Source organism: Cuculus canorus, chromosome 19 (genome assembly GCF_017976375.1).
Source record: "Cuculus canorus isolate bCucCan1 chromosome 19, bCucCan1.pri, whole genome shotgun sequence".
Classification (NCBI taxonomy): domain Eukaryota; kingdom Metazoa; phylum Chordata; class Aves; order Cuculiformes; family Cuculidae; genus Cuculus; species Cuculus canorus.
In genome coordinates this window covers 52,470-71,692 of record NC_071419.1, presented here as the reverse complement: position 1 = coordinate 71,692, position 19,223 = coordinate 52,470, and the positions used below count along the sequence as shown (strand labels likewise).

The 19,223-nt window shown below is 37.0% G+C and overlaps 1 protein-coding gene across 10 annotated transcripts in view; it reads right to left on the bottom strand.

Moving 5' to 3' along the window:
* Positions 1 to 19,223, bottom strand: part of GARNL3 (GTPase activating Rap/RanGAP domain like 3) — a 44,007-nt gene that overhangs the window by 7,163 nt on the left and 17,621 nt on the right. For 6 of the 10 annotated variants that reach the window (XR_008453008.1, XM_054084354.1, XM_054084352.1 and 3 more), the window contains 17 exons: positions 18,899 to 19,007; positions 17,006 to 17,051; positions 16,173 to 16,279; positions 15,308 to 15,429; positions 14,429 to 14,533; positions 12,030 to 12,104; positions 10,976 to 11,087; positions 10,153 to 10,251; positions 7,783 to 7,899; positions 6,911 to 7,083; positions 6,461 to 6,619; positions 4,447 to 4,513; positions 2,394 to 2,501; positions 1,824 to 1,942; positions 1,253 to 1,388; positions 527 to 736; positions 107 to 218 (listed from right to left, as the gene is read on the bottom strand). Coding sequence is in view for 8 of the 10 variants with exons in the window: in XM_054084354.1 (XP_053940329.1) it covers positions 107 to 218; positions 527 to 736; positions 1,253 to 1,388; positions 1,824 to 1,942; positions 2,394 to 2,501; positions 4,447 to 4,513; positions 6,461 to 6,619; positions 6,911 to 7,083; positions 7,783 to 7,899; positions 10,153 to 10,251; positions 10,976 to 11,087; positions 12,030 to 12,104; positions 14,429 to 14,533; positions 15,308 to 15,429; positions 16,173 to 16,279; positions 17,006 to 17,051; positions 18,899 to 19,007 (1,976 nt within the window). In the remaining 2 variants the exon portion in view is untranslated. Of the gene's footprint in view, positions 1 to 106; positions 219 to 526; positions 737 to 1,153; positions 1,389 to 1,823; positions 1,943 to 2,393; positions 2,502 to 4,446; positions 4,514 to 6,460; positions 6,620 to 6,910; positions 7,084 to 7,782; positions 7,900 to 10,152; positions 10,252 to 10,975; positions 11,088 to 12,029; positions 12,105 to 14,428; positions 14,534 to 15,307; positions 15,430 to 16,172; positions 16,280 to 17,005; positions 17,052 to 18,898; positions 19,008 to 19,223 lie in introns of those variants that run through there. The other 4 variants (XM_054084353.1, XM_054084358.1, XM_054084360.1 and 1 more) reach the window with 2 other exon arrangements.

The following is a 19,223-nucleotide window of genomic DNA, read 5'->3' as shown; positions in this document are numbered from 1 at the left end:
AGGTCTCAGCCAGTCCTATGCCAACTGCGATAAAAAACCCCAAAACTATCAGTTCTGAAAACATTCACAGTCTACTTAGTTTCTTTTCTAAAGCCAGTATATTTACCTGTCACTGCTAGTTGATCTTACTGCTCCCTGCTTGCGGTCTGACTGTCTTCGAGGAACCTTTCTTTCCTTCTGTGCACCTTCTGTCTTGGGTAAAGGCTCATCCAAGAGGCCTCAAAAAAGGAACAATAGAAAATACTCTCAATAGAAAATAAAGCATTCATGAAAACTTAGAAGGCATCTACTGCTGGTTTCCACTACTAACTAGTTTCTACCTGGCTCAAAATATGACCACCTTATATGGGATCAGACACTGGCTAAACTATTTGCAATTAATGTTTTTTCACAGTTTCATTTATTTGTTTATAATACTTATTTATGAATACTGCTTGCACATTACAAAGCTGACTGTGATGGTCCAAAGATTAGAAATTATATACTTGGCAACTGACATGTACACTGGAGAATGAGGAGAGTTTACCCAGCAATTCTTTACGCGTTCTGCTTGCAATTTCTTTAATTTCCATACGAGATAAGGATAGCGAGTGAGTAACTGGAGGAGAGGCAATGCCACTGGATGTTGTAGTAGTGATGACCTTGGGAGCCAAAGGTGACTTCAGAGGTCGTTCAATGCTTCGCCCAACCAGATTACTGAGAGGAATTTTGTACAGGTTTTTGCATGGAACTTCACCTGAAACAAGAAGGAAAAAGCAAAAAAACAATGTTACACTTTTATAACAGAATCAGTTCTTAATACTTTCAAAAGAAGAGTTATATAGGAAAGTTATACTTGTGCAGTGTGCTTTTTAACTCAAATAACAAATATCTTTCTTGCCCCAGAGATCTTTCAATATAAGTAGGCTAGAAGGGGGAAGAAATACAGCCACAATTTTATACCTGTTTTTGCATTACTAGTCTCAGCTATAAAAGATTCCTCAAGCTACTGAAGTTTAATTTCTCCCCTCCTACAGAAATGGTTTCTTTAAAACAGTGCTACCATGCATTCAGAAGAGATATTATGAGGCAAAAGCTCAGCCAGGTGCTTCATATCTGTGGATAAACAGAAAATATCTTTCAGACTCTCGGATAGGAACTCACAATCTTTTACCTGACCAATTTCATCTTACTAAAGATCAGCTGCACTGAGATGCGAGAGCCACTGGAATGACGAGAGATCATTATCCAAGCTGCCTGGAAACCATGTTACCTTCTAAAGAAGAAAGAGGGCATTCTGGTATTTCGTAAGCTGTTGGTGTTTGAGGAGAATTCCTTGAACTCATTTCCTTAGAGCTTCTGTCAGATGACCCACTTACTGCAGCAGTAGCTTTAAAATAAATATCTGACTGAAATGAAAAAGAACTCATTAGTACAGCAAGATCTGCTTAACCATTTTCTGACTAACAGCTCAAATGCTTGTCCCCTATGTTCTATTGCCACTATTGATGTATTTCTGCTAAGTCAGGTAGGGTTGATCATGGGAAAGATTATCCCACTGTAAGCGGAGGGAGACATCTGTGGTGTTGAGGAAAGCATCTGCCCACAAACAGTCAAATATCTCAAATCTGCGTAACTGTGAGCAATAAAGGAAAATGAGATCAATTCTTATTCTCTTTGTATAGGTATAAACTAAGCACACAGATTAACAAGTTACCACAGATCAAGTAGCACATGTTTCAGCTTTGGTTTGTTTGTTTTTTGGCTGCAGCAACTGGGTTTTTTTGTGATTTAGATACCAATACATCATAGAAATGGTCAAAAATTATTTTCCTGTGTCTTACCCTTGATGCTACAAGTTGAAGCTCAGGCACAACTGTTGTGTGGACTAAGTTCCCATTCACCACTAATCGGATCTCAATGGAATCAGTAGTGAAGGCAAGGATATAAGGGAAAGCACAGACTGCAATGAAACAAAAAATAGTTGACAAATAAAAATGGTTAATGTAAATGGGTTTTGGATGCTCCATAAAAGCTATTCTTGAGTATCCAACCTCCTCTGGCATCTCCCTTTCCTGTGAAAACGGTTGTCTAACATACCGATGGACATTGAGCTACAACACACCTGAAAAAAAACTTTACTCTCTGTGCCTGGCAGAGCACAGCCTGAATGGAAAATTAAAAAAGAAAACAAACAAAAAATAAGAGAAAGGAAGAAAAACCCCAGCAAAGAAAAACGTGGCACCAAGGCTCCACTTTTTAAAATTATCATATACAGAAACTTTGCTAAAGGGGCATCATGAATGTAATATGCTTATTCCTACCACACATAATGTAATTCCCATAACAGACAAGTGCAAGCCTAAATGGTAATGAAAAAAACAGCCATCAAGTAAAAAGAGATATTTTCTTACCAACAGCATAAGGAACTTGATTCCAGCTGAAGTGGAAGTCATAAGCTGATGGCTGGATCAGTGGAGAACCTCCATTGAAAGGATATACCTTTCTGTATTGGCAAACATCTGTAACAAAAAAAAAGAAGAAAAGAAGCATCTGTCACCTTATGCTCAAGTGACAAATACCAGCTTCATAGGCAGATTTTGCAGAAGTGTGGGCATTATATAAATAATCAAACATATGTATAAGTCCCCCTAGATGTACACAGATATGGGAAATGTGCTTCCTCTGTGAATATCTGAAAGATGAAAGATCTGCATTTTAATAAGTTGTCATATTTCAAAAAGTAAGTATTACTCTGTTCCAACAGTTATCAGTTCTTTGCCTTGTCTGTGCATTGAGGAGTAGGCAAGAAACATTCAGAAGGCAGGGCCAGCTGAACTGTACCTCTGCCCTTCAAAAAGGCATAAGCTAGCACAGTTTACATGCTTTGAAAACTGTTACACACAGAGGATATTACAGTCACTAAGATTATGTTAACCACAGAACTTGTGAACCTACTTCTTGGCTGCTGTAAGTCCACCAATTCTGAAATTAGTAGTCTTTTTATATGTCAGACATGAATGCTGGCTTATACAGCTTCTTACTAGCAATGCAATTCTGAATTTTTAATTTGATAGATCTAGATTATGGGGAACTTAACTTTCCACTACCAACAGATCTGTATTTAACATCTATTAAAGTTTGGGACTCAGAAGTTCATATCAGCAAACAATAAGAAAGTTTAAAGATGAGATGCAATTGAAATATTTTTTTTCTTGTCAAGCTCATATGAGTGAGTAAACACCTATGACCCTCTCAAATACATGCTGCTTCCAGCTCTCTTCTATTTTTTAGGCAAAATTCTACTTTTTTGTAACTGATGTCCTTAGACTGAATCAAAGTTTAACTAAAAATGTATTACAGGTCTTTTTCTAAAAACAAATTTGGGACACTGCCAAATCCTGTGTTTTCAGATTTGTTCTATGATGATAATTTCAGAATTATAAAACTCTCTTAAGAACAAATGTAGGTTTCCCTGTGACACTGTCCCAGGAATAGAAATTCAAATTACTGCAAGCCTGTGCAGTACCTTTATTGTAACTTTAAGATCAACTAAGGTTGTTAGCTTTGGCTCAGCAATGGGTCTATTAGAGAATTAATTCCATACACAGTTAACATGTGGGGATTCACTATGTTCTGTCAGATAGCTTTTAGTTTTGAAGCAGTGCTAAGTGAAACAGAACCAGGCAAGGTCTGGCAAGCTAACAGAACCAGTTAGGCCTCACAGAGCGTAGAAGGATATAGTTTAGAGACACTTCAAACTTGCTCCAATAGCCAGTGCTGGAACATGGGTGTATTTATCCTGTCTCCACCAACGTTCACTTTGGAGAGGCAAATAGAACATGCCTTCTGCAACAGAAAAGGCCATGCCTTGGCCTTCAGCATTACCTCATACAGGCTGCTTCATGCTAAGAGCTTCTAAGTGCACCACAATCGGAAGAAAAACTACCTATGTACTGCAGTGAAGACCATATGTGTTTTATATCTAAGGCCATTTTATAAAAGGAGATTGAGAGAATTACAATGGAATAATGCTAGAGTGCCAAGAAGTAGGTGGAAGAAAAAGCACAGAGACAGACTGGACAGCATGCAAAGGAAAAAGGGGCAGAATGCTAAACTGAACATGTCTTAAACACATCTAGTAAGCGTGTAACTACCTAAAGAATGAGCTAGATCTGAAGAAATGGCACTTTGGTAAAGTGGTAACATCTATTAATATATATACATACACATCTAAGTAAATGAAATGAAAACCTAACAGCTAGTATGTCTAAATTCAACATACCCTGCAGTAAAATAGTACTCCAATTTCTAGTTTCTCTAACACGTTTAAATTCAAAGGAACATATATTGAAAAATGTTCCATGATACACTGACATTTATTTTAAAATACAGACGATTTCAGAGAAAAAAGAATTACACGTACAGAGTGAAGTACTGCCACTTTCTGTCTTCCTAAATACTTACAGTTATAACACAACAGTAGACCAGCTTCACCATCTTCATATACATCAATAGCTGCAATAAAATTAACCTGCAATGATAAAAGGAAAGGGTACTGAACAGGCAGAACATACTGAGATTATTACAACCCAGTTTTAACTAACTAGCAATAGAATCAGTTGGGGCAGTGCACAACTATGGGTCAAAAAAAAAAAGCGGGGGGAAGAATAGTATTTTGTTAAATGCAGCCTCTTTAGTGATTAATTTTCAGGATGCTCACAGGATGGAAATCAATTTCTTTTGTATTCAGTTCTGTACAGCACTGAATATTCAATACCGCACCCAAAGTTTAAAGCAATAAAAATGTACATAACTTATCTGGCAATATGAATTTTGGGAAATGAGGTGATGTCAGACAGCTGTGAATCAACATGATATCCTAAAAACAGCAATTATTTTCAAAAAGTGAAATCCAAAAAGCTCCATTGTAATCAGTAGCAGAAAGATCGGATGCACCAAATACAGGTTTAAAGCCACTAACCCTTACCGAGGTCAACAGAGATTACTGAATAGGCTGAATTTATAATTTGACAACCAGTGCTGGAAAAACCACAGTATTTTTGACATTGCATAGGCTACATAAAATTCTCAACTCTGTATATGTCTTTTACAGTTAGATTAAAAAATTCAAAACAGAAGTAGGATATCTGTTCCGGAAATAAGACCTTAATAGTGAAATACATAAGATTACATTAGACGAATGCTTCCCAGACCGCAACACTTATTACTTGGGCAGGGAGAAGGGATAGAAACCAATTCCATGCACAGCAGTTCTTCGACATTCTTTTGTACAATAACCTAGATGTTCACATATTGATTTAAGATTACTGTATATTATAGTCAAGAACTGTTAAACAGACACGGACATTTTTATATCTATTCGAAACGCATTCTGACCTATTCTTCGTAGTGACTGACAGCCATTTCTGCTCTGTTGCCCGTGGAAATTACTTGGTGTTCCATTTCAACATCACAAAAACCAGTGGCTCAGCTCATATTAATTGTCTGCTTTGTTTGTATTCTCAAAGGAAATAAGGATTTCTGGAGAGAAGAGGTGTGTAGGGGGTTGTACTTCTCCCTCTCCACTCTTCACTTGTAGTTCCTCCTCATCCAGATTAAGGCAGTGTTCCAGTGCCATGGAGAAGCTTACACCGTATCACCCATGCTAGCAGCATCAAATTTCTTCATCATCAGATATGAATAAAAATGAAAATGATTTTAAAAGAAAATAACCCATCAATGAGATCTATCACATGAAGAATAGTCCCTTATCTCAGTAAGAGGAAAGAGTCAGTTAAAAACAACAACAAAAAAATCTTCCTTTTTTTGGTCTAAAGCTATACGTCCACCTTCATATTTAGAAACAATTTAAATTATCCGATTTTCAGAGATGTTGAAGATCCACATCTTCACAAAAGCAGGAGATATTGGAGCTCTTTTCTGCATATCAGGACATTTGCTTAAATACCAACCCTATGTCCTGGTTAGAAAGATTCAGTTAATTTACTAGTTGACTGGACAGCAGTTTCTTAAATAGAACTAAAAGCTACAAGTAAATAATTTAGCCTTAGTACATGCAAACAGGCAAATCTGAATGAGGTACTGGTGGCTAACACTGAAGTTATCTTGCTACAGTTTCTGTAACAATAAAACACAGAGCACAAAGCAAAAATCAAACTACTGACTAAGAAAGGAGAAAAATTAGTTTATGCTGACAGTGATATTCCAGAGCCTGAAATACGGGCTCTTCCCTAACGCGTCATACCTTATAACTACCTCTTCCTGGAAGGCATTATTATTATTGTGTACCACAAATATCTCATAGCACCCTAAAGTAGAGGTTATAGAAGTGAAAAGCGACAGACATGAGGATCTCCTTAAGGTATGGTCCCAGGAGGTCAGCACAGGACGGACTGAGTCTGTAACAATATGTTCACTGTGGTTCTGCAAGAAAATAGTTTCAATGATGAAAACCTACCTTGTTTGTTTCAACGTGATGCAATCTATAGGACTCCCCAGTACTCTCATTAACTAAATCAAACTGATGACGATATGCTACACAGATCATATTGTCACTGTCTCCAGTAGGTCCATCCACCAGCGCCATAATTACTGGAGGGTCAGAAAGGCATATTTCCTATAATGTAAATAACAGAATTATTCTCTCAGGTTCCAGCTGTGGATACTGCACATACTCCATGAATTTAAAGGGATGTGCTCTAAGCATAGAAACATGATAAAGCAAGCAGAAACTTAATTTGAAGAAACTGAAAGATTTCTTTGGCATATATATGACAGAACTCCATCATACAGCTTCTTGCTTTTATTTGTCTCGAGGTTCAGGAAAATAAAAATGTATGCTTTTTGTCTTCCTGCCCCGGCTGAGTGCTGCCTAGTCTAAGGCAATTAATGATTAGATTACACATACCCGGATGTACTGGAACTCCTCTACTGGAGATTCTGATGATGGTGGCGAAGAGCTGCTGGTTGAACTGTTGCGTGGATTATACTTCTTTGTGACGAGAAGTAGTTTGTTCCGAATAGCCACAACAATCCTCAGTTCACTGCCATGGTGAGTGTTAATGGCATACAAATGGCAGCCTGAAAAAATAACGCTGTAGATTTTAAGTGTTTGGGGTAAGGTCTGCTTTTTTTATTCTGTATTTATATGATGATTAGTACAACAGGGCTCTGATGTATGACTTAGCAACACAGAATTACAAACCTCCCAATAGGATAACATTAATATTAGAAAAAGACAAAAGTCTATGAATCTTTTGAAAATTTTTTTGATATTTTTTCCCTTACTCCTTCTGCACATGAAGACTCAAAAATTGGATTTGCACAACTCTGTAGGTTCCAGCTTTCCTAAGCAGCTTTTTCTGAAGAGCAGAAAAGGTTTACAACTACTAAAACCAATCAGCAACACCCAGACTAATCTAAGCACTATTTTACAGAATTTATCAGTGTTCCTCCACTTTTACGTACTCTTTATTTCAGTCTCACATCCCTGCATAATTCATCTCATACTTCTTAACTCTGAAAGCAACATAACCATTTTTCTCTAGAGCTTTTTATCAGCAGTGATTGTCACAACATGGTATTTCTACAAAGTTCTAAAATGTCATGCTGGACTATACCAGACTTATTTTCACATACAAACTTAACAAGTTTGAATTGACTGTCCAGAGAAAAACTAAAGGTGAACACCTACAACTGCCTCAAGGGAGCTAATAAGCCCCAGGTAACTACAGGCATCATACCACAGTGGATGTTGTTAACACAGGATAATGAAATCACCTTTTGTTCTTTCCAGTTTATTTTCTCTGCAGTCGTATTTGCTTCTTATTATTTGCTTTGTTTCTATATCTTTTTGGAGAGCACTGAGTCTGAAGACAAGGAGACGAGAGTCTTTCCCTGAAGGATGAAGACAGACAGGAAACAAGAAATTAAAAAAAGATGGTGGCAGTTTGAAATTAATACTTTCAAAGGGAAGCAGCATCTAACAAACAAAGCAAAGATAAACAAAGCACACTGTTTCTTCTCTGGGGATGAGCCACAATGTCATACCAAGACTGCTTATGAACTCTCTAGGCTTCACAATTCCAGTAACCAACTCCTTCAGTCCAGTAGCTGAGTTTCCCTTCCACTACAAAGGCAGTGTAGGCCACCGCCTTCACTGAAATTGGCTTCACGTGCTTTTAAAAAGGAATTGTGGTTTAAATCCCCATAGGCCATGAGATGTGCACCCCACAGGTAAACAGTAAGCCTGCCTTTCAGCAGACATAGGTCTTCACCTTTCCTTGTTTAAAATAGTTCCGGCTCTTTGACTGGTGTGTGCTCCTCTTTCACAATACTAATTCTTTTGCAGGTGTTCCACTGGAAAGTTTGGTTTATCTGTGGCTGTGTATAAAAGTGACAATCACCTGAGCTTTTTCAGTTTTTCTTTACCTCCTACAGACTTGACTCTTCCAAGCGAAACAGCTCTTCCTCATCTCCCCTCACACTCTTGTCTAGGCATTTCAAAAAAATGAAGCTAGAACGAAAAATTGTGTGTTTGGAGGACAAAACAGATCCATTTCTGTGCCTTGCCTCTCATTACTAGGACAAATTTAACCAGCAGATGTGCCAAACAATAACACTGTAGTGTTAGATTTAACCATGCCTGCATTAGAACAGAGGCTATTGCTGCAAAAGCAATTTGTGGTGCTGTCATTCATATCTGCTGTATTGGTGCGTTCTTCAACGCTTTCTCTTTGAATGCTGACATGAATAAGCTCTTGTTGATAATTAAGCTTAAAAAGTTAATCTTGTAGTATGTAATTTTTTATTCTAAAAACCCACAAAGTCTTCTCATGCAGATCACGAGCCCTGTTTGAGCAGGCTTTTGCCCATCTTATTGTTTTTCTCATTTTTGCTGCTGAGGTGTAGTCTGAAAATGAAAGGCAAATATGATTTTTCTTCCATTCCAGATCTCAATTTCAATATGATACATAAATACAAAATAGGAGGCTAGAATTCTAGCAAGTATGTAAGAATTTTTTACCAAATCCTTCAGAAAGCATTCATATCAAGAGTTAAAAAAATCTCTGCAATTTTTTACACAAGTAAGACTTTATCAGACTATATTTGAAGTGTCAGGAACTGATGCCAGTAATATCTTGTTCTGTTACTGTGAAAAATGCCTGCTTACATCTTTCTCTTCAGGTTCAAACAAAGAGTACAACGTTTTGACAATTAAATGTATAATCTTTTTCCAGAAGCTTCATAAAGAAAGCTTCAGATATAACTACTCTTTTCAGATCTTCAGAAATGTCACTCATCCCTCAGAACTATAAATGGCTCTCAGTTTGAGCAAGTTCTGTTAGGTTCCTGGGGTGAATTTCATCAGCTGCAGCCAAACTGGGCAACCCCTAGTGACACCAAAGGTACTATGTTTTACCCTAAGTTTGGGTAAATATAACTTCAGCCAATACTGAGTAAACAGACTCAGTATAATGTTTTAAAAAACAATGTAACAATCATATGTATAATTCTTTTATCTCTGCTACACTTAAAGATCCTGAGATCCTGTTCTTGCTTTGTGTATGTTCACTTAGTGAAATTTAATCACAGACTATTGGGTAAAAAGTACCTCATTGAAAAAGTGCACATTTTATGCACATTTAATGATTCCAAATGAGGGTAAAAAGGAAACCTTGTCAGTCCAAACAACATTTAAGTTCTTTTATACCTGAACCTTCAATAAAATACATTCCATAGCACTAGGATGGGTTGTCAATTAACAGAATAAATACCAATAAAACATATTTGGTGAAACAGTGCCTGTGTACATAATTTCCTCCACATTTTTTCACAACTGAACAAACATCTAATCCAGTCTAGGAGGTTTCCAACAACTGTTGAGTTCCAACAGTGGCTGAGGAAAACCACATGACCAGTTTCAGGCTTGCCTTGAAGGAAGCATGAATAAGCACTTGGGGGTTTCTCCCCTGTCCACCTCCCACATCCGCCTTTTAGAAAATAACAGCAGTTGCTATATGTGCTCCCTTAATTCTCAATGAGGCTTCTAGTATAATTGCCACTGCTAGACATGATTGCTTCATGATACGTACCTACCCAACACCATCCACATTCACATGAGAATCAGAGAACAGGGACTTCCCCTACCTTTGTCTGTTCGGGCAATCAAAAGATCCAGAGCTTCCAACACATGCATCTGCTTTATTTGGAGAGTTTTATCAAATACTTGCACTGATGACTGACCATCTAAAAAAGAAACACATATATTTATTAAAAATCCTGCAGAAATCTGCTATTCACTGGTTTTGACCTATTTCTTTCTTGTCATAAAGTACTCAAGTTTCTCCTTCAGAAAATGCAAAAATGTGCACAAAGCTGCTCTATATACCAGAGCATCACAGCCAATACTTCCTCATAAGAGAGTTTTATCATTGCCATGGATCAGATTATACAACCAAAGCCTAAGAGGGACCTTCCTTCAGAAAGTTTGAGAATTATCACCGAGAACTAACTTCATTCCCTCAGTCTTGATGGCTTATGTGGCACACAGGAGATAATGGGTCAAACTAGCACTAGCATTGCTATGGAAGAAGCAGGCTTTCACTGTCACATAAGTCTCTGGCTTCACTATAACCAAGGGGTAAGAAATCCAGACAAGGCATTTAAACACTCCTTGATGGAGCTTGGATGTGACCTCATAAGTCTTTTCAGATAGTCAATAAAACAACATCTGAAATAACAAAATATTCAGAAATCGGAACTAACTCTGGCTTCCCGATAAGGCTTGATTCTGTCGCAGAGAGAATTTTTGCAACTAGGTTACATAAATGTAATAAACTCACTTGGGATTGGTAACTAACCCCATAAGAGAAGGCCTACCAACACCTGAACAAAGCTTATGAACATACATTTTCAAGAAAATGGTCAGATATATAAAAATTGACACAAAAACACTAGATCATTTACTAACCATCTATTAACAAGATGCCAGCATCTGTAGAAACCAGCAAGGACTGGCCCCAAGAATCTGCACAGACAACCTCATGAGGAAAATTACTGCAGAAAGACTGAGATTCCCAAGGCTATGAAGTAACATAAGGGATAAATATTAAGTACACTAAGAAATACAGATCATACAGACACAGAATGTGATAGACAATGGCAAGTAATAAAATGTAAATATTTTTGGTAGGATATATTTCCAAACAGTATATATTTTTCAAATTTGAAATATCAAGATTTAGTTCATTTTCTTGAAGAGGTTATACTCTCTGTATTAATTAGAGATTAATAAGTGTAAGACACATTCCTGAAACACTTGAATTAAAACATATGCAGCCGACACTCAGTGCCAACCTGGAAATATTAGATAAGCATTTTATTTAAAAAAAAACCCTATAGACTTAAAACATATGTATCTCCATGCATATGCTACTTCCTTAAATGTTATGGCTCTGTTTCTGATATCTAGTCATCAGCATATGGTCCAGTTAAAACTCCCTTCCTTACAAATTGTTCTTTCATCATGTCTTCTCAATACTTACCTCCCAGTCTGCCCCTCCTCCCCCAACGTAAATGTTAGCTGTAGTCTCTGAATTTCTAGAAGCACTTCTGAAGCTTCTGTATGGAAGATGCATGCAGAATAATGTGATTTGCATCTCTCACCTCCTAATGCCCTTGAACAAAATATGCTACTACATGAAATAAAAACACAACCAAACTTTGTTTTAAACTTGATGCAGAGGTTGAAGATGACTGCATTTAGAAAGTGGCATTTTCATCAAATATTCTCAGATATCAAAATATCCATACTTGCTTTAACTTAAGAAGTGCTTCTACCTCCAGGCTCATCATTTATTAATATGATATTGGCTGCAGAATCACTCAACACAATACATTTTATCTTTGCTGCTACAGCATCTAATTACAAAAGCAAATAAACAGTATGCAGAGCTTACATGCAATGCCATATTCAACAGCATTTAATTTTTCCATAATTCTCCTGGACAGACCGGCTCACTCACCTCCTTTCTACAAAAGCTTGTGGTTGCCAAGTTAGCTGTGGCATCCCCTTTCACAGCGGTTTTCAATTTCAGTGCCTAACGCAAACAGACATTTCATTTAAATTGAGTTTTTGTCAGCAATACCCACGCTAAAGACTATAAAGAAAGAACAACGCAGGACTGCAAAGTAACTCCATTTTGGAATTCCTATCCTAATTAAGTAATTAGGAAAGAAGTGGAATTCTGTACATTTTGAACAAAGTCCACATGACTAGAGGACTGCTAGATATCTTCTCAGCCAAAACACATGTTGGCTGGGGGCTGGTTGGCTTTTTTGGATTGGTTGTTTCTTTCGTTTATTTGTTTTTTAAATGGAAACTGCAAAACAGAAAAGAAGCATCAAACATAGTAACACAGAAAAGCCTCCACCTCAAATCATACAAGCTAGTCATCTACAGACAGAATCACAGAATGGTAGGGGTTGGAAGGAACCTCTGGAGATCATCCAGTCCAATTCATCATATAAGCTAGCTGGATGAAGCATCCTTTTATCAATTCTACCACCTGGCCTTTTACTTGCAAAACTTTATAATAAACCACCACGTCAAACTACATATATACATTGCCAGGGATGCAAAGGACACAGGGTCACAGTATCACAAATTCTTCAACTATATACCTTCATTGTTAACCTTTACAACAGTGTTCCTATAAAGTAGTGACACAAGGAACTGTCACAGCTTTCTTTACTGCGAAGTTTGGAAATTACCTAAACCAATTTTACTGTCCTAAAGTTTACCTACTAAAACACACAGGCTTTGTGAAGTGGCATTTATCAGCTGCATGCACTATTTGCACATTTGCATTAACATTTTAATTTCATCCTACCAGTCAGCAGAGATCACCTTGAAAATAAATAAATTATTTAAATATACTGCTGCACCAGCTGTCGCTGAATTTTGCTTACTGTCTAAACATTCAACAGCCTAGAATTAAGGGACAGACAGATTCATAGAGTTTGGCAAGAATGATTAAGACCTAGCTGGAAGGCATATTGAAGTGTGTTCACACCTACAGTTTGTAATTTTGGGGCAAGTTTTTTTAGGGAAGGAAAAGATTTAATTGTGAAAAGAATCTCCAAGAAAAACATAAACAAACAGATATCTATGAATTTTTAACCCACATAGTAGGTTTCCCTTTGACAAAGACCACGCCACGGATGGAAGTCTTGTTCAAGAAATAGGTCCCAACCAGATTTGTTACATGAGTACCTTATCAGCATTTAACTTGGGGGAGGCGGAGGGAATCAAACTTACAGGTTTCAATACTTTCAATACTCAAGGTTTTCTTTAACTTCTGAAAAATAATTATTAACCTTGGGGAATAAATCATTGCTTGCTTCTGTCTGAATATTACAAACACATTCACTTTTCCTTTTCCCCAAGGTGGCTGGGGAAACTGTGGGCAAAGCACAGACTTTGCAGGTTACCAATACAAGCTTTAACAGCCCTGAGGTTCTTTTGCATCAGCTCTCAACCACCTGGCTCTCCATTCTCTACCTGAACTGCAACTTCTCAGACTCTTCCACTCTTCAGCTTACTAACCGAGATAAGAAAAACGGGAGGCTTGGCTTTTGTAGTGATGTGGGGGTTTGGTTCGCTTGGTTTTATTTTATTTCTGATTTGGCTTCCTGTTGCATTTCCTTCTGCCTGAGTTAAATCCACTCAGAAAAGAGATACTCCCAATTTAAGCAGCAGGACCATGTCACCAGTCCAGGATCAAGTGAGAAAAGCGAGAAAGAACAGGGGAACTGATGAGCATAGACACTGTCTTTTTTTCTGCTGCAATGAATGTCAGATCAAACCAGACTACCTAAATCAGGAAGTTTTATTCCTCACTGCATCAAAATGTCAATAAGCCCAGAGAATATTGGAGTCAGAATCTGGTACATTCAGAGATGCATAGCAACCTCTGACGTAGCAGAAAGACTGTTGAAACTTCTTCCTAGCTGAAGTAGGGTAAATAATTACTAAGAAAGTCAATCTGATTAAAACACATCGAGGAAATACAAGAAAGATTATGTTCCACCAAAGCACAGAAAAAGACACAGCACTCCTCTGCTTGGAGGCAGAAAGCAACGGCTGCACAAAAGAGGGAAAGACCTTACAGATTTGATCCTAAGGTGTGATTTTTCCAACCTTCCTTTAGCTTATGTATTTTAAAAATATTTGTAATTGTCTCGTGTACCTAAGGTGTTAAATACTTCTATTCATATTTTACCTTAACGTAGCTTACAAAACTACTTCTGACCACAGAGAACTGCATTAAGGCCTGACATAACTCTGCAAGCTAATCAAATTCTAACAAAAGCGGTGACAGTCTTTGTAAGCATAGGTGCATACCTCCCAGATTGATCCTACCTGACCAAGTCGGACAAACTCTGCTTGCCGAGCTTCTTCTTTTTTCCGTGTTGATTTTGGGGACTCTGGTAACACGTCACTGAAGGACCTTCTATTAAGCATATTCTAAAACAGAAATGCTTCCTTTCTAAACTGAACCAAAAGTTTTCATAATCTTTTAATCTGAGTTAAAGTGATAACATTTAAATTTTCTGTCTTTCTGGGGGAATTTTTCTGTAGTGATGAATCTGTGTAGCTTCTCAGAGAACAGAAATTGCGACTCTTCAAATCCTTGAGTGTTTAACTTTCCAAGTTGTCATAATTTATCACTGTCATGTTCTATACAATCATAACAAAGACCACAGACATGAATATACGGACAAAAAAGTTCAAGCAGATCTATTTAGCTAAGAGAAATCAACAATAGGAAAAAAAAATAACACCTAGCTAAATTTAGAAGTATTGATCTTCTTTTTAGTTAGTTAAGAAGCACCTTAAGAATAAGTCTTCATCATCTAAAATGAAGTTATCGCAGTGATACCCAAGGGAAAACTGATCCAAATTTACACATAATGGAATGTGCAAGTATAGTTTTTATAGTGACAGATTAACACTTGTATTTGCAGAGCCTAAATTTCCTAGTCACTTGCTGCAGGTAAGATTACCAAAGTACGACATTGTTTTGCTTCTCCTCACACTTTGTTTAAACAAATGCATGAAGAGTCCTATCCTAAAAGGATTGTCTTTTGACTTTCATCTAACTAAAACAATTTATATGATAGCTAGCATTTAGCCTCGTGAAAGCAATTCAGTGTTCATTAGGATCAAAGTCTTTTAACATGCAACCTACTAGTAAGAACAGGAAAGCACATATGAGGGATGCAGAGACTTCTGACTTACATTTACCTTGTGTAGATCGGGCATCAGGTCTTGGTATAAAGAGCGGATCAGCATATCTAGAGTGCGTTGACGTTTCTGAGAAAATGTTGGGGTTTCCAAGGTGGCTTTTTCCCCATTTATTACTAAAATATTATGGAAAAGAAGATGCGTTACCTAAATGAACTCTGACAACTTCCACTAAGTGTAGTCTACCTCTCTACGTTTTCCCCTTAGTAACCGAGAGATGCCTTTTTTTTCACTTTTTTTGTTGTGAGTAACAATCCCCTAATCTTAAAAGAATAAAATCAGTAATAGGAGGATTCTAAAAGGCTTCCCAATAACATCCTAACTAATAAAAAAATAAAGACAACCTGCTAATGAATTTAAGTTCTAAACCAATTTAAATATGCAAAATGAGTTACTAGTTAAGTTTCTGTCAGGTAAGCATCTAATTGTAATCATCAGCATCAGTTCTCAAAAATTTGTTGCTGATTTAGAAGGGCAAGTAAGGGTCAATGAAAACTGCTTCTGACCTAACTCCTTCTATTACTAAATATAAAACAGCATTATAAATTCCTTCAGATCTCCAAGTCCTTTAAGAAAGTGCAAAGCTAAATATGTCTACACATTCTGTAAATTTAAAAGTCAGTTTCCATCTAGCAGCCCAAGAAGCATAATTGCATAGAAAGTAACTTTTTGTTAATCTGATTGGAACAGCTTGATGGAACTGACATCCCACCTAAACTACAGATGTAAAAAAAAAATCCCCAAATTCTATCCAGAATAGCAGCATACACAACAAATGTGTTTACATTTTAAGCATCATGTATTTCAATGTATTAAAGTCCTTTAAAAAGTGTTTCTAGCAAAATAAAAACTGACTTACATTTCACTAACACAAAATCCCTGAATTCCTGGTGATTTGTAAACACAGGTGGGGATGGAAGGGGAGGCCCAAAGAGAGGAACACTTTCTTCTGAAAATATTTTCAGCCTATTGAAAGAACAAATCTTTATCTGCATTGAAAGTTGCATTCAAAACCCACTGTTTTTATAGACGCTATTTGAAACAGAAGAAAGAAATGGAAACTATTACCTGGGTATGTCTTAGGTAACAGCTCCAATGGGTCTAGCAAAAAACATTCATTTGGGAATTACTCACTAAAGCAAAATTCTGCTTCCTTTACGCAAACCAACACTGGGACACTGACAATTCCAACAGAACTTTGTAGTTCTACTCGTAGCACAATGCTTTTACTGCCACTAGCAAAATCTAGTCGTTTTCAAAATAGCTGTAAAAGAATGGTTCTTCACCTACAAAATATGTCCCTCAATAGTTCCACCATACCTACGCATTCACGACACATGTGAATTATTTTATTCTTTCTGAATAACAATGTCCTCTCTTCCCCAAGCTTGTAGCATTGCATGGGGTTGTTGTGTCCCAAGTGCAAATGATCTTCCATCTTTTTGTTACATTTCATATAAAAAGTACTTTTGTTTTGCTCTGTTTCAGAATTTAATTTTTCTGATGGTTAGAAACATGCAACTTATTCATAGACAATTTAAAGCTATCTGCATCCAGGTCCACAGTGCTCTTCAGTTTTGTAAGTTCATTTATATTCACGGCACACGGACAGGCGGACAACCAAAATGTTTTCCATTATCTCTGAACCATGAGAAATTCAGTGTGAAATTATTTGTTACAATCAGCACCTACCTATAACTATCATTCTGCTTATTGTATCTCACCAAGGCAAATATATCTGCGATGCAGTTAAGGATGTTAATCCAGTACGAGTGAAGCTCACATGTATTCTTTCAAGCACTTTTTATTCCTGCAGGAGGCTACTATCAAATGAAAACAACAGGTAGGTGACATAACTCCATTGAACAGCTGTGATTTACTTAAAATTACCTACACGATAACATGTCCCCATGGATTTAGGGCACATCTGCCCCTCCAACTTATTAGGACACTCAGTACAATTTAACCTCAAACTGTTTGTCAAAAATTGAAAAGACTAGGGTGTATCAATTGCATCATAACAAGTCCACCTAACAGCAACAAGGGAAGATTTATTCCTTTATTACTAATGCTGACACTGATGAAAAGGTACATGGGAGAAAGCATGTATGGATTTCAGTTATACAACAAACAATTGATAGTTCTTTAAAGACTGCAATAATTATAAACAGAAAAGGGGGAGATATGGGAGAAAGCATGTATGGGTTTGAGCTCGATGAGAGGAGACTGTGCCCCTGAATTAGCACGAGCATAGAAGATTCCTTTGTCGTGCATGCGCCAATGCAGGGAGCCGATGCCTTGGCATGCCTACGATATCAGCAGCAAATGCAGAGCAAGCAGTCACTGTTCCAAAGTTTGCTAACAAGCTTAAAAGACCTTGGAATCATTAGCAGTGCTTGTGGGAATGTGGGGGCTCGTAACAAAGAGAAATAAGAAGATAAGGGGTACATCTCTAGCATTAGTCGTTGCTCTTTATCTCTGTAGTCATGGAAACTTCAGTAGAGGAATTTTATTGGGATAGCCGTTAAAGGGGCAGACAAGGGTACATAACCTGTACTTTCATTCAATAAACTTGATTTCATTTGTACCACATTTGGAGTCCATGCCCCCACTGCCACAAAGGTAAAACAACTCGCTAATTATTTCTTATTAAGAATATTTAGGTTCCTTTGATATCTTAAGTGGTTTGGGTTTTTTGCTTTTAAACTGTGGAATTCTTCTGGTTCCAGTCACTTCTTCCACTTAGAGTGAGAGAGATAAATATTAAGAGCATAGTAAGACCAGCCATGGCCAAAACTAGTAGGAAAGTTCTAACAGTTAGTCACTCTGAGAATTATGTTTAGAAATTGTTAAGCTTTGCCATAATTTTTAAAAACTCAGCAACACAGCATGCATAGAAATAACAGTTTTCTTCTTTCCATCCATTTTTTTTCTTTCCATCCACTTTTCTTCATTCTATTCCATGTAGCCTAAGAGATGCCAGATTAGAGATGCCATGAAACACTAGTCTATGCTAATCCCACATAACTGGCAGCTAGATTTAGGAGTCATATTGTCTCCAAGATTTTTCAGTCAAAAGTTTGAAAAACACAGGCTGCAAAATAATCAAAAGAACGTGTGGTCTATGGTCTGAAAGACTGGAGACACACCAATCCAAAATATATGAATACTTAAAATAAACAGCATCTAAACATGAAAAGGCAGTATTTAGTAGCCAAAGCCAAATTAATTCACATCACTAACAGAAATAATTGTATGGATTTGTATTTTATGAAAATGTATGAAATTTAATTTGTGAAGTGATCCAAATAAAGGCCTTCAATACAAATATGACTTAAAAATCACAGTCTTCCTTTGACCTTATCTTCTAAGTGGTTCAATATAAAAGTTGTTTTATGAGACAGACTTAAAGACCTCTAGTCAAGCAGCTGAAAGTAAAGAATGCAAGAATGCAACTGTCTTCCTAAAATAGTTTTCACTTCCATAAACAGCATGCAGGAGGGTCCTAGGATAGAATTCTAAGTAATATTGATTTTTTTTTTTTAAAAAAAAGAAAAGCATTAAAAATGTAAGAAAAAAAGATACGTGTAAAATGAGAGCGAATCATGGATGGCTTGAATGCTGGAGAAGACTCTTCGCCTTCCTGAAATACGATAGTGACAATGTCATTTCCAATATGTCGCTTCCTTTCTACCTGGAAAAAAAAGAGGGTGGGGAGGGGAGAGAAAATAAAAAAGACACAATGACTTGAAAGGTGACAGAAATAAGTACCTTAACAATTCTGTGAAAGAATAGTAAAACAATATTCCTAAACTGCACAAAGAAAAATTATGGTAAATATGACTGAAGCCAATATAAAATTATTACTTAAGTAACAATAAGCAAGCAACCCTAACAATGCCATGGAGCA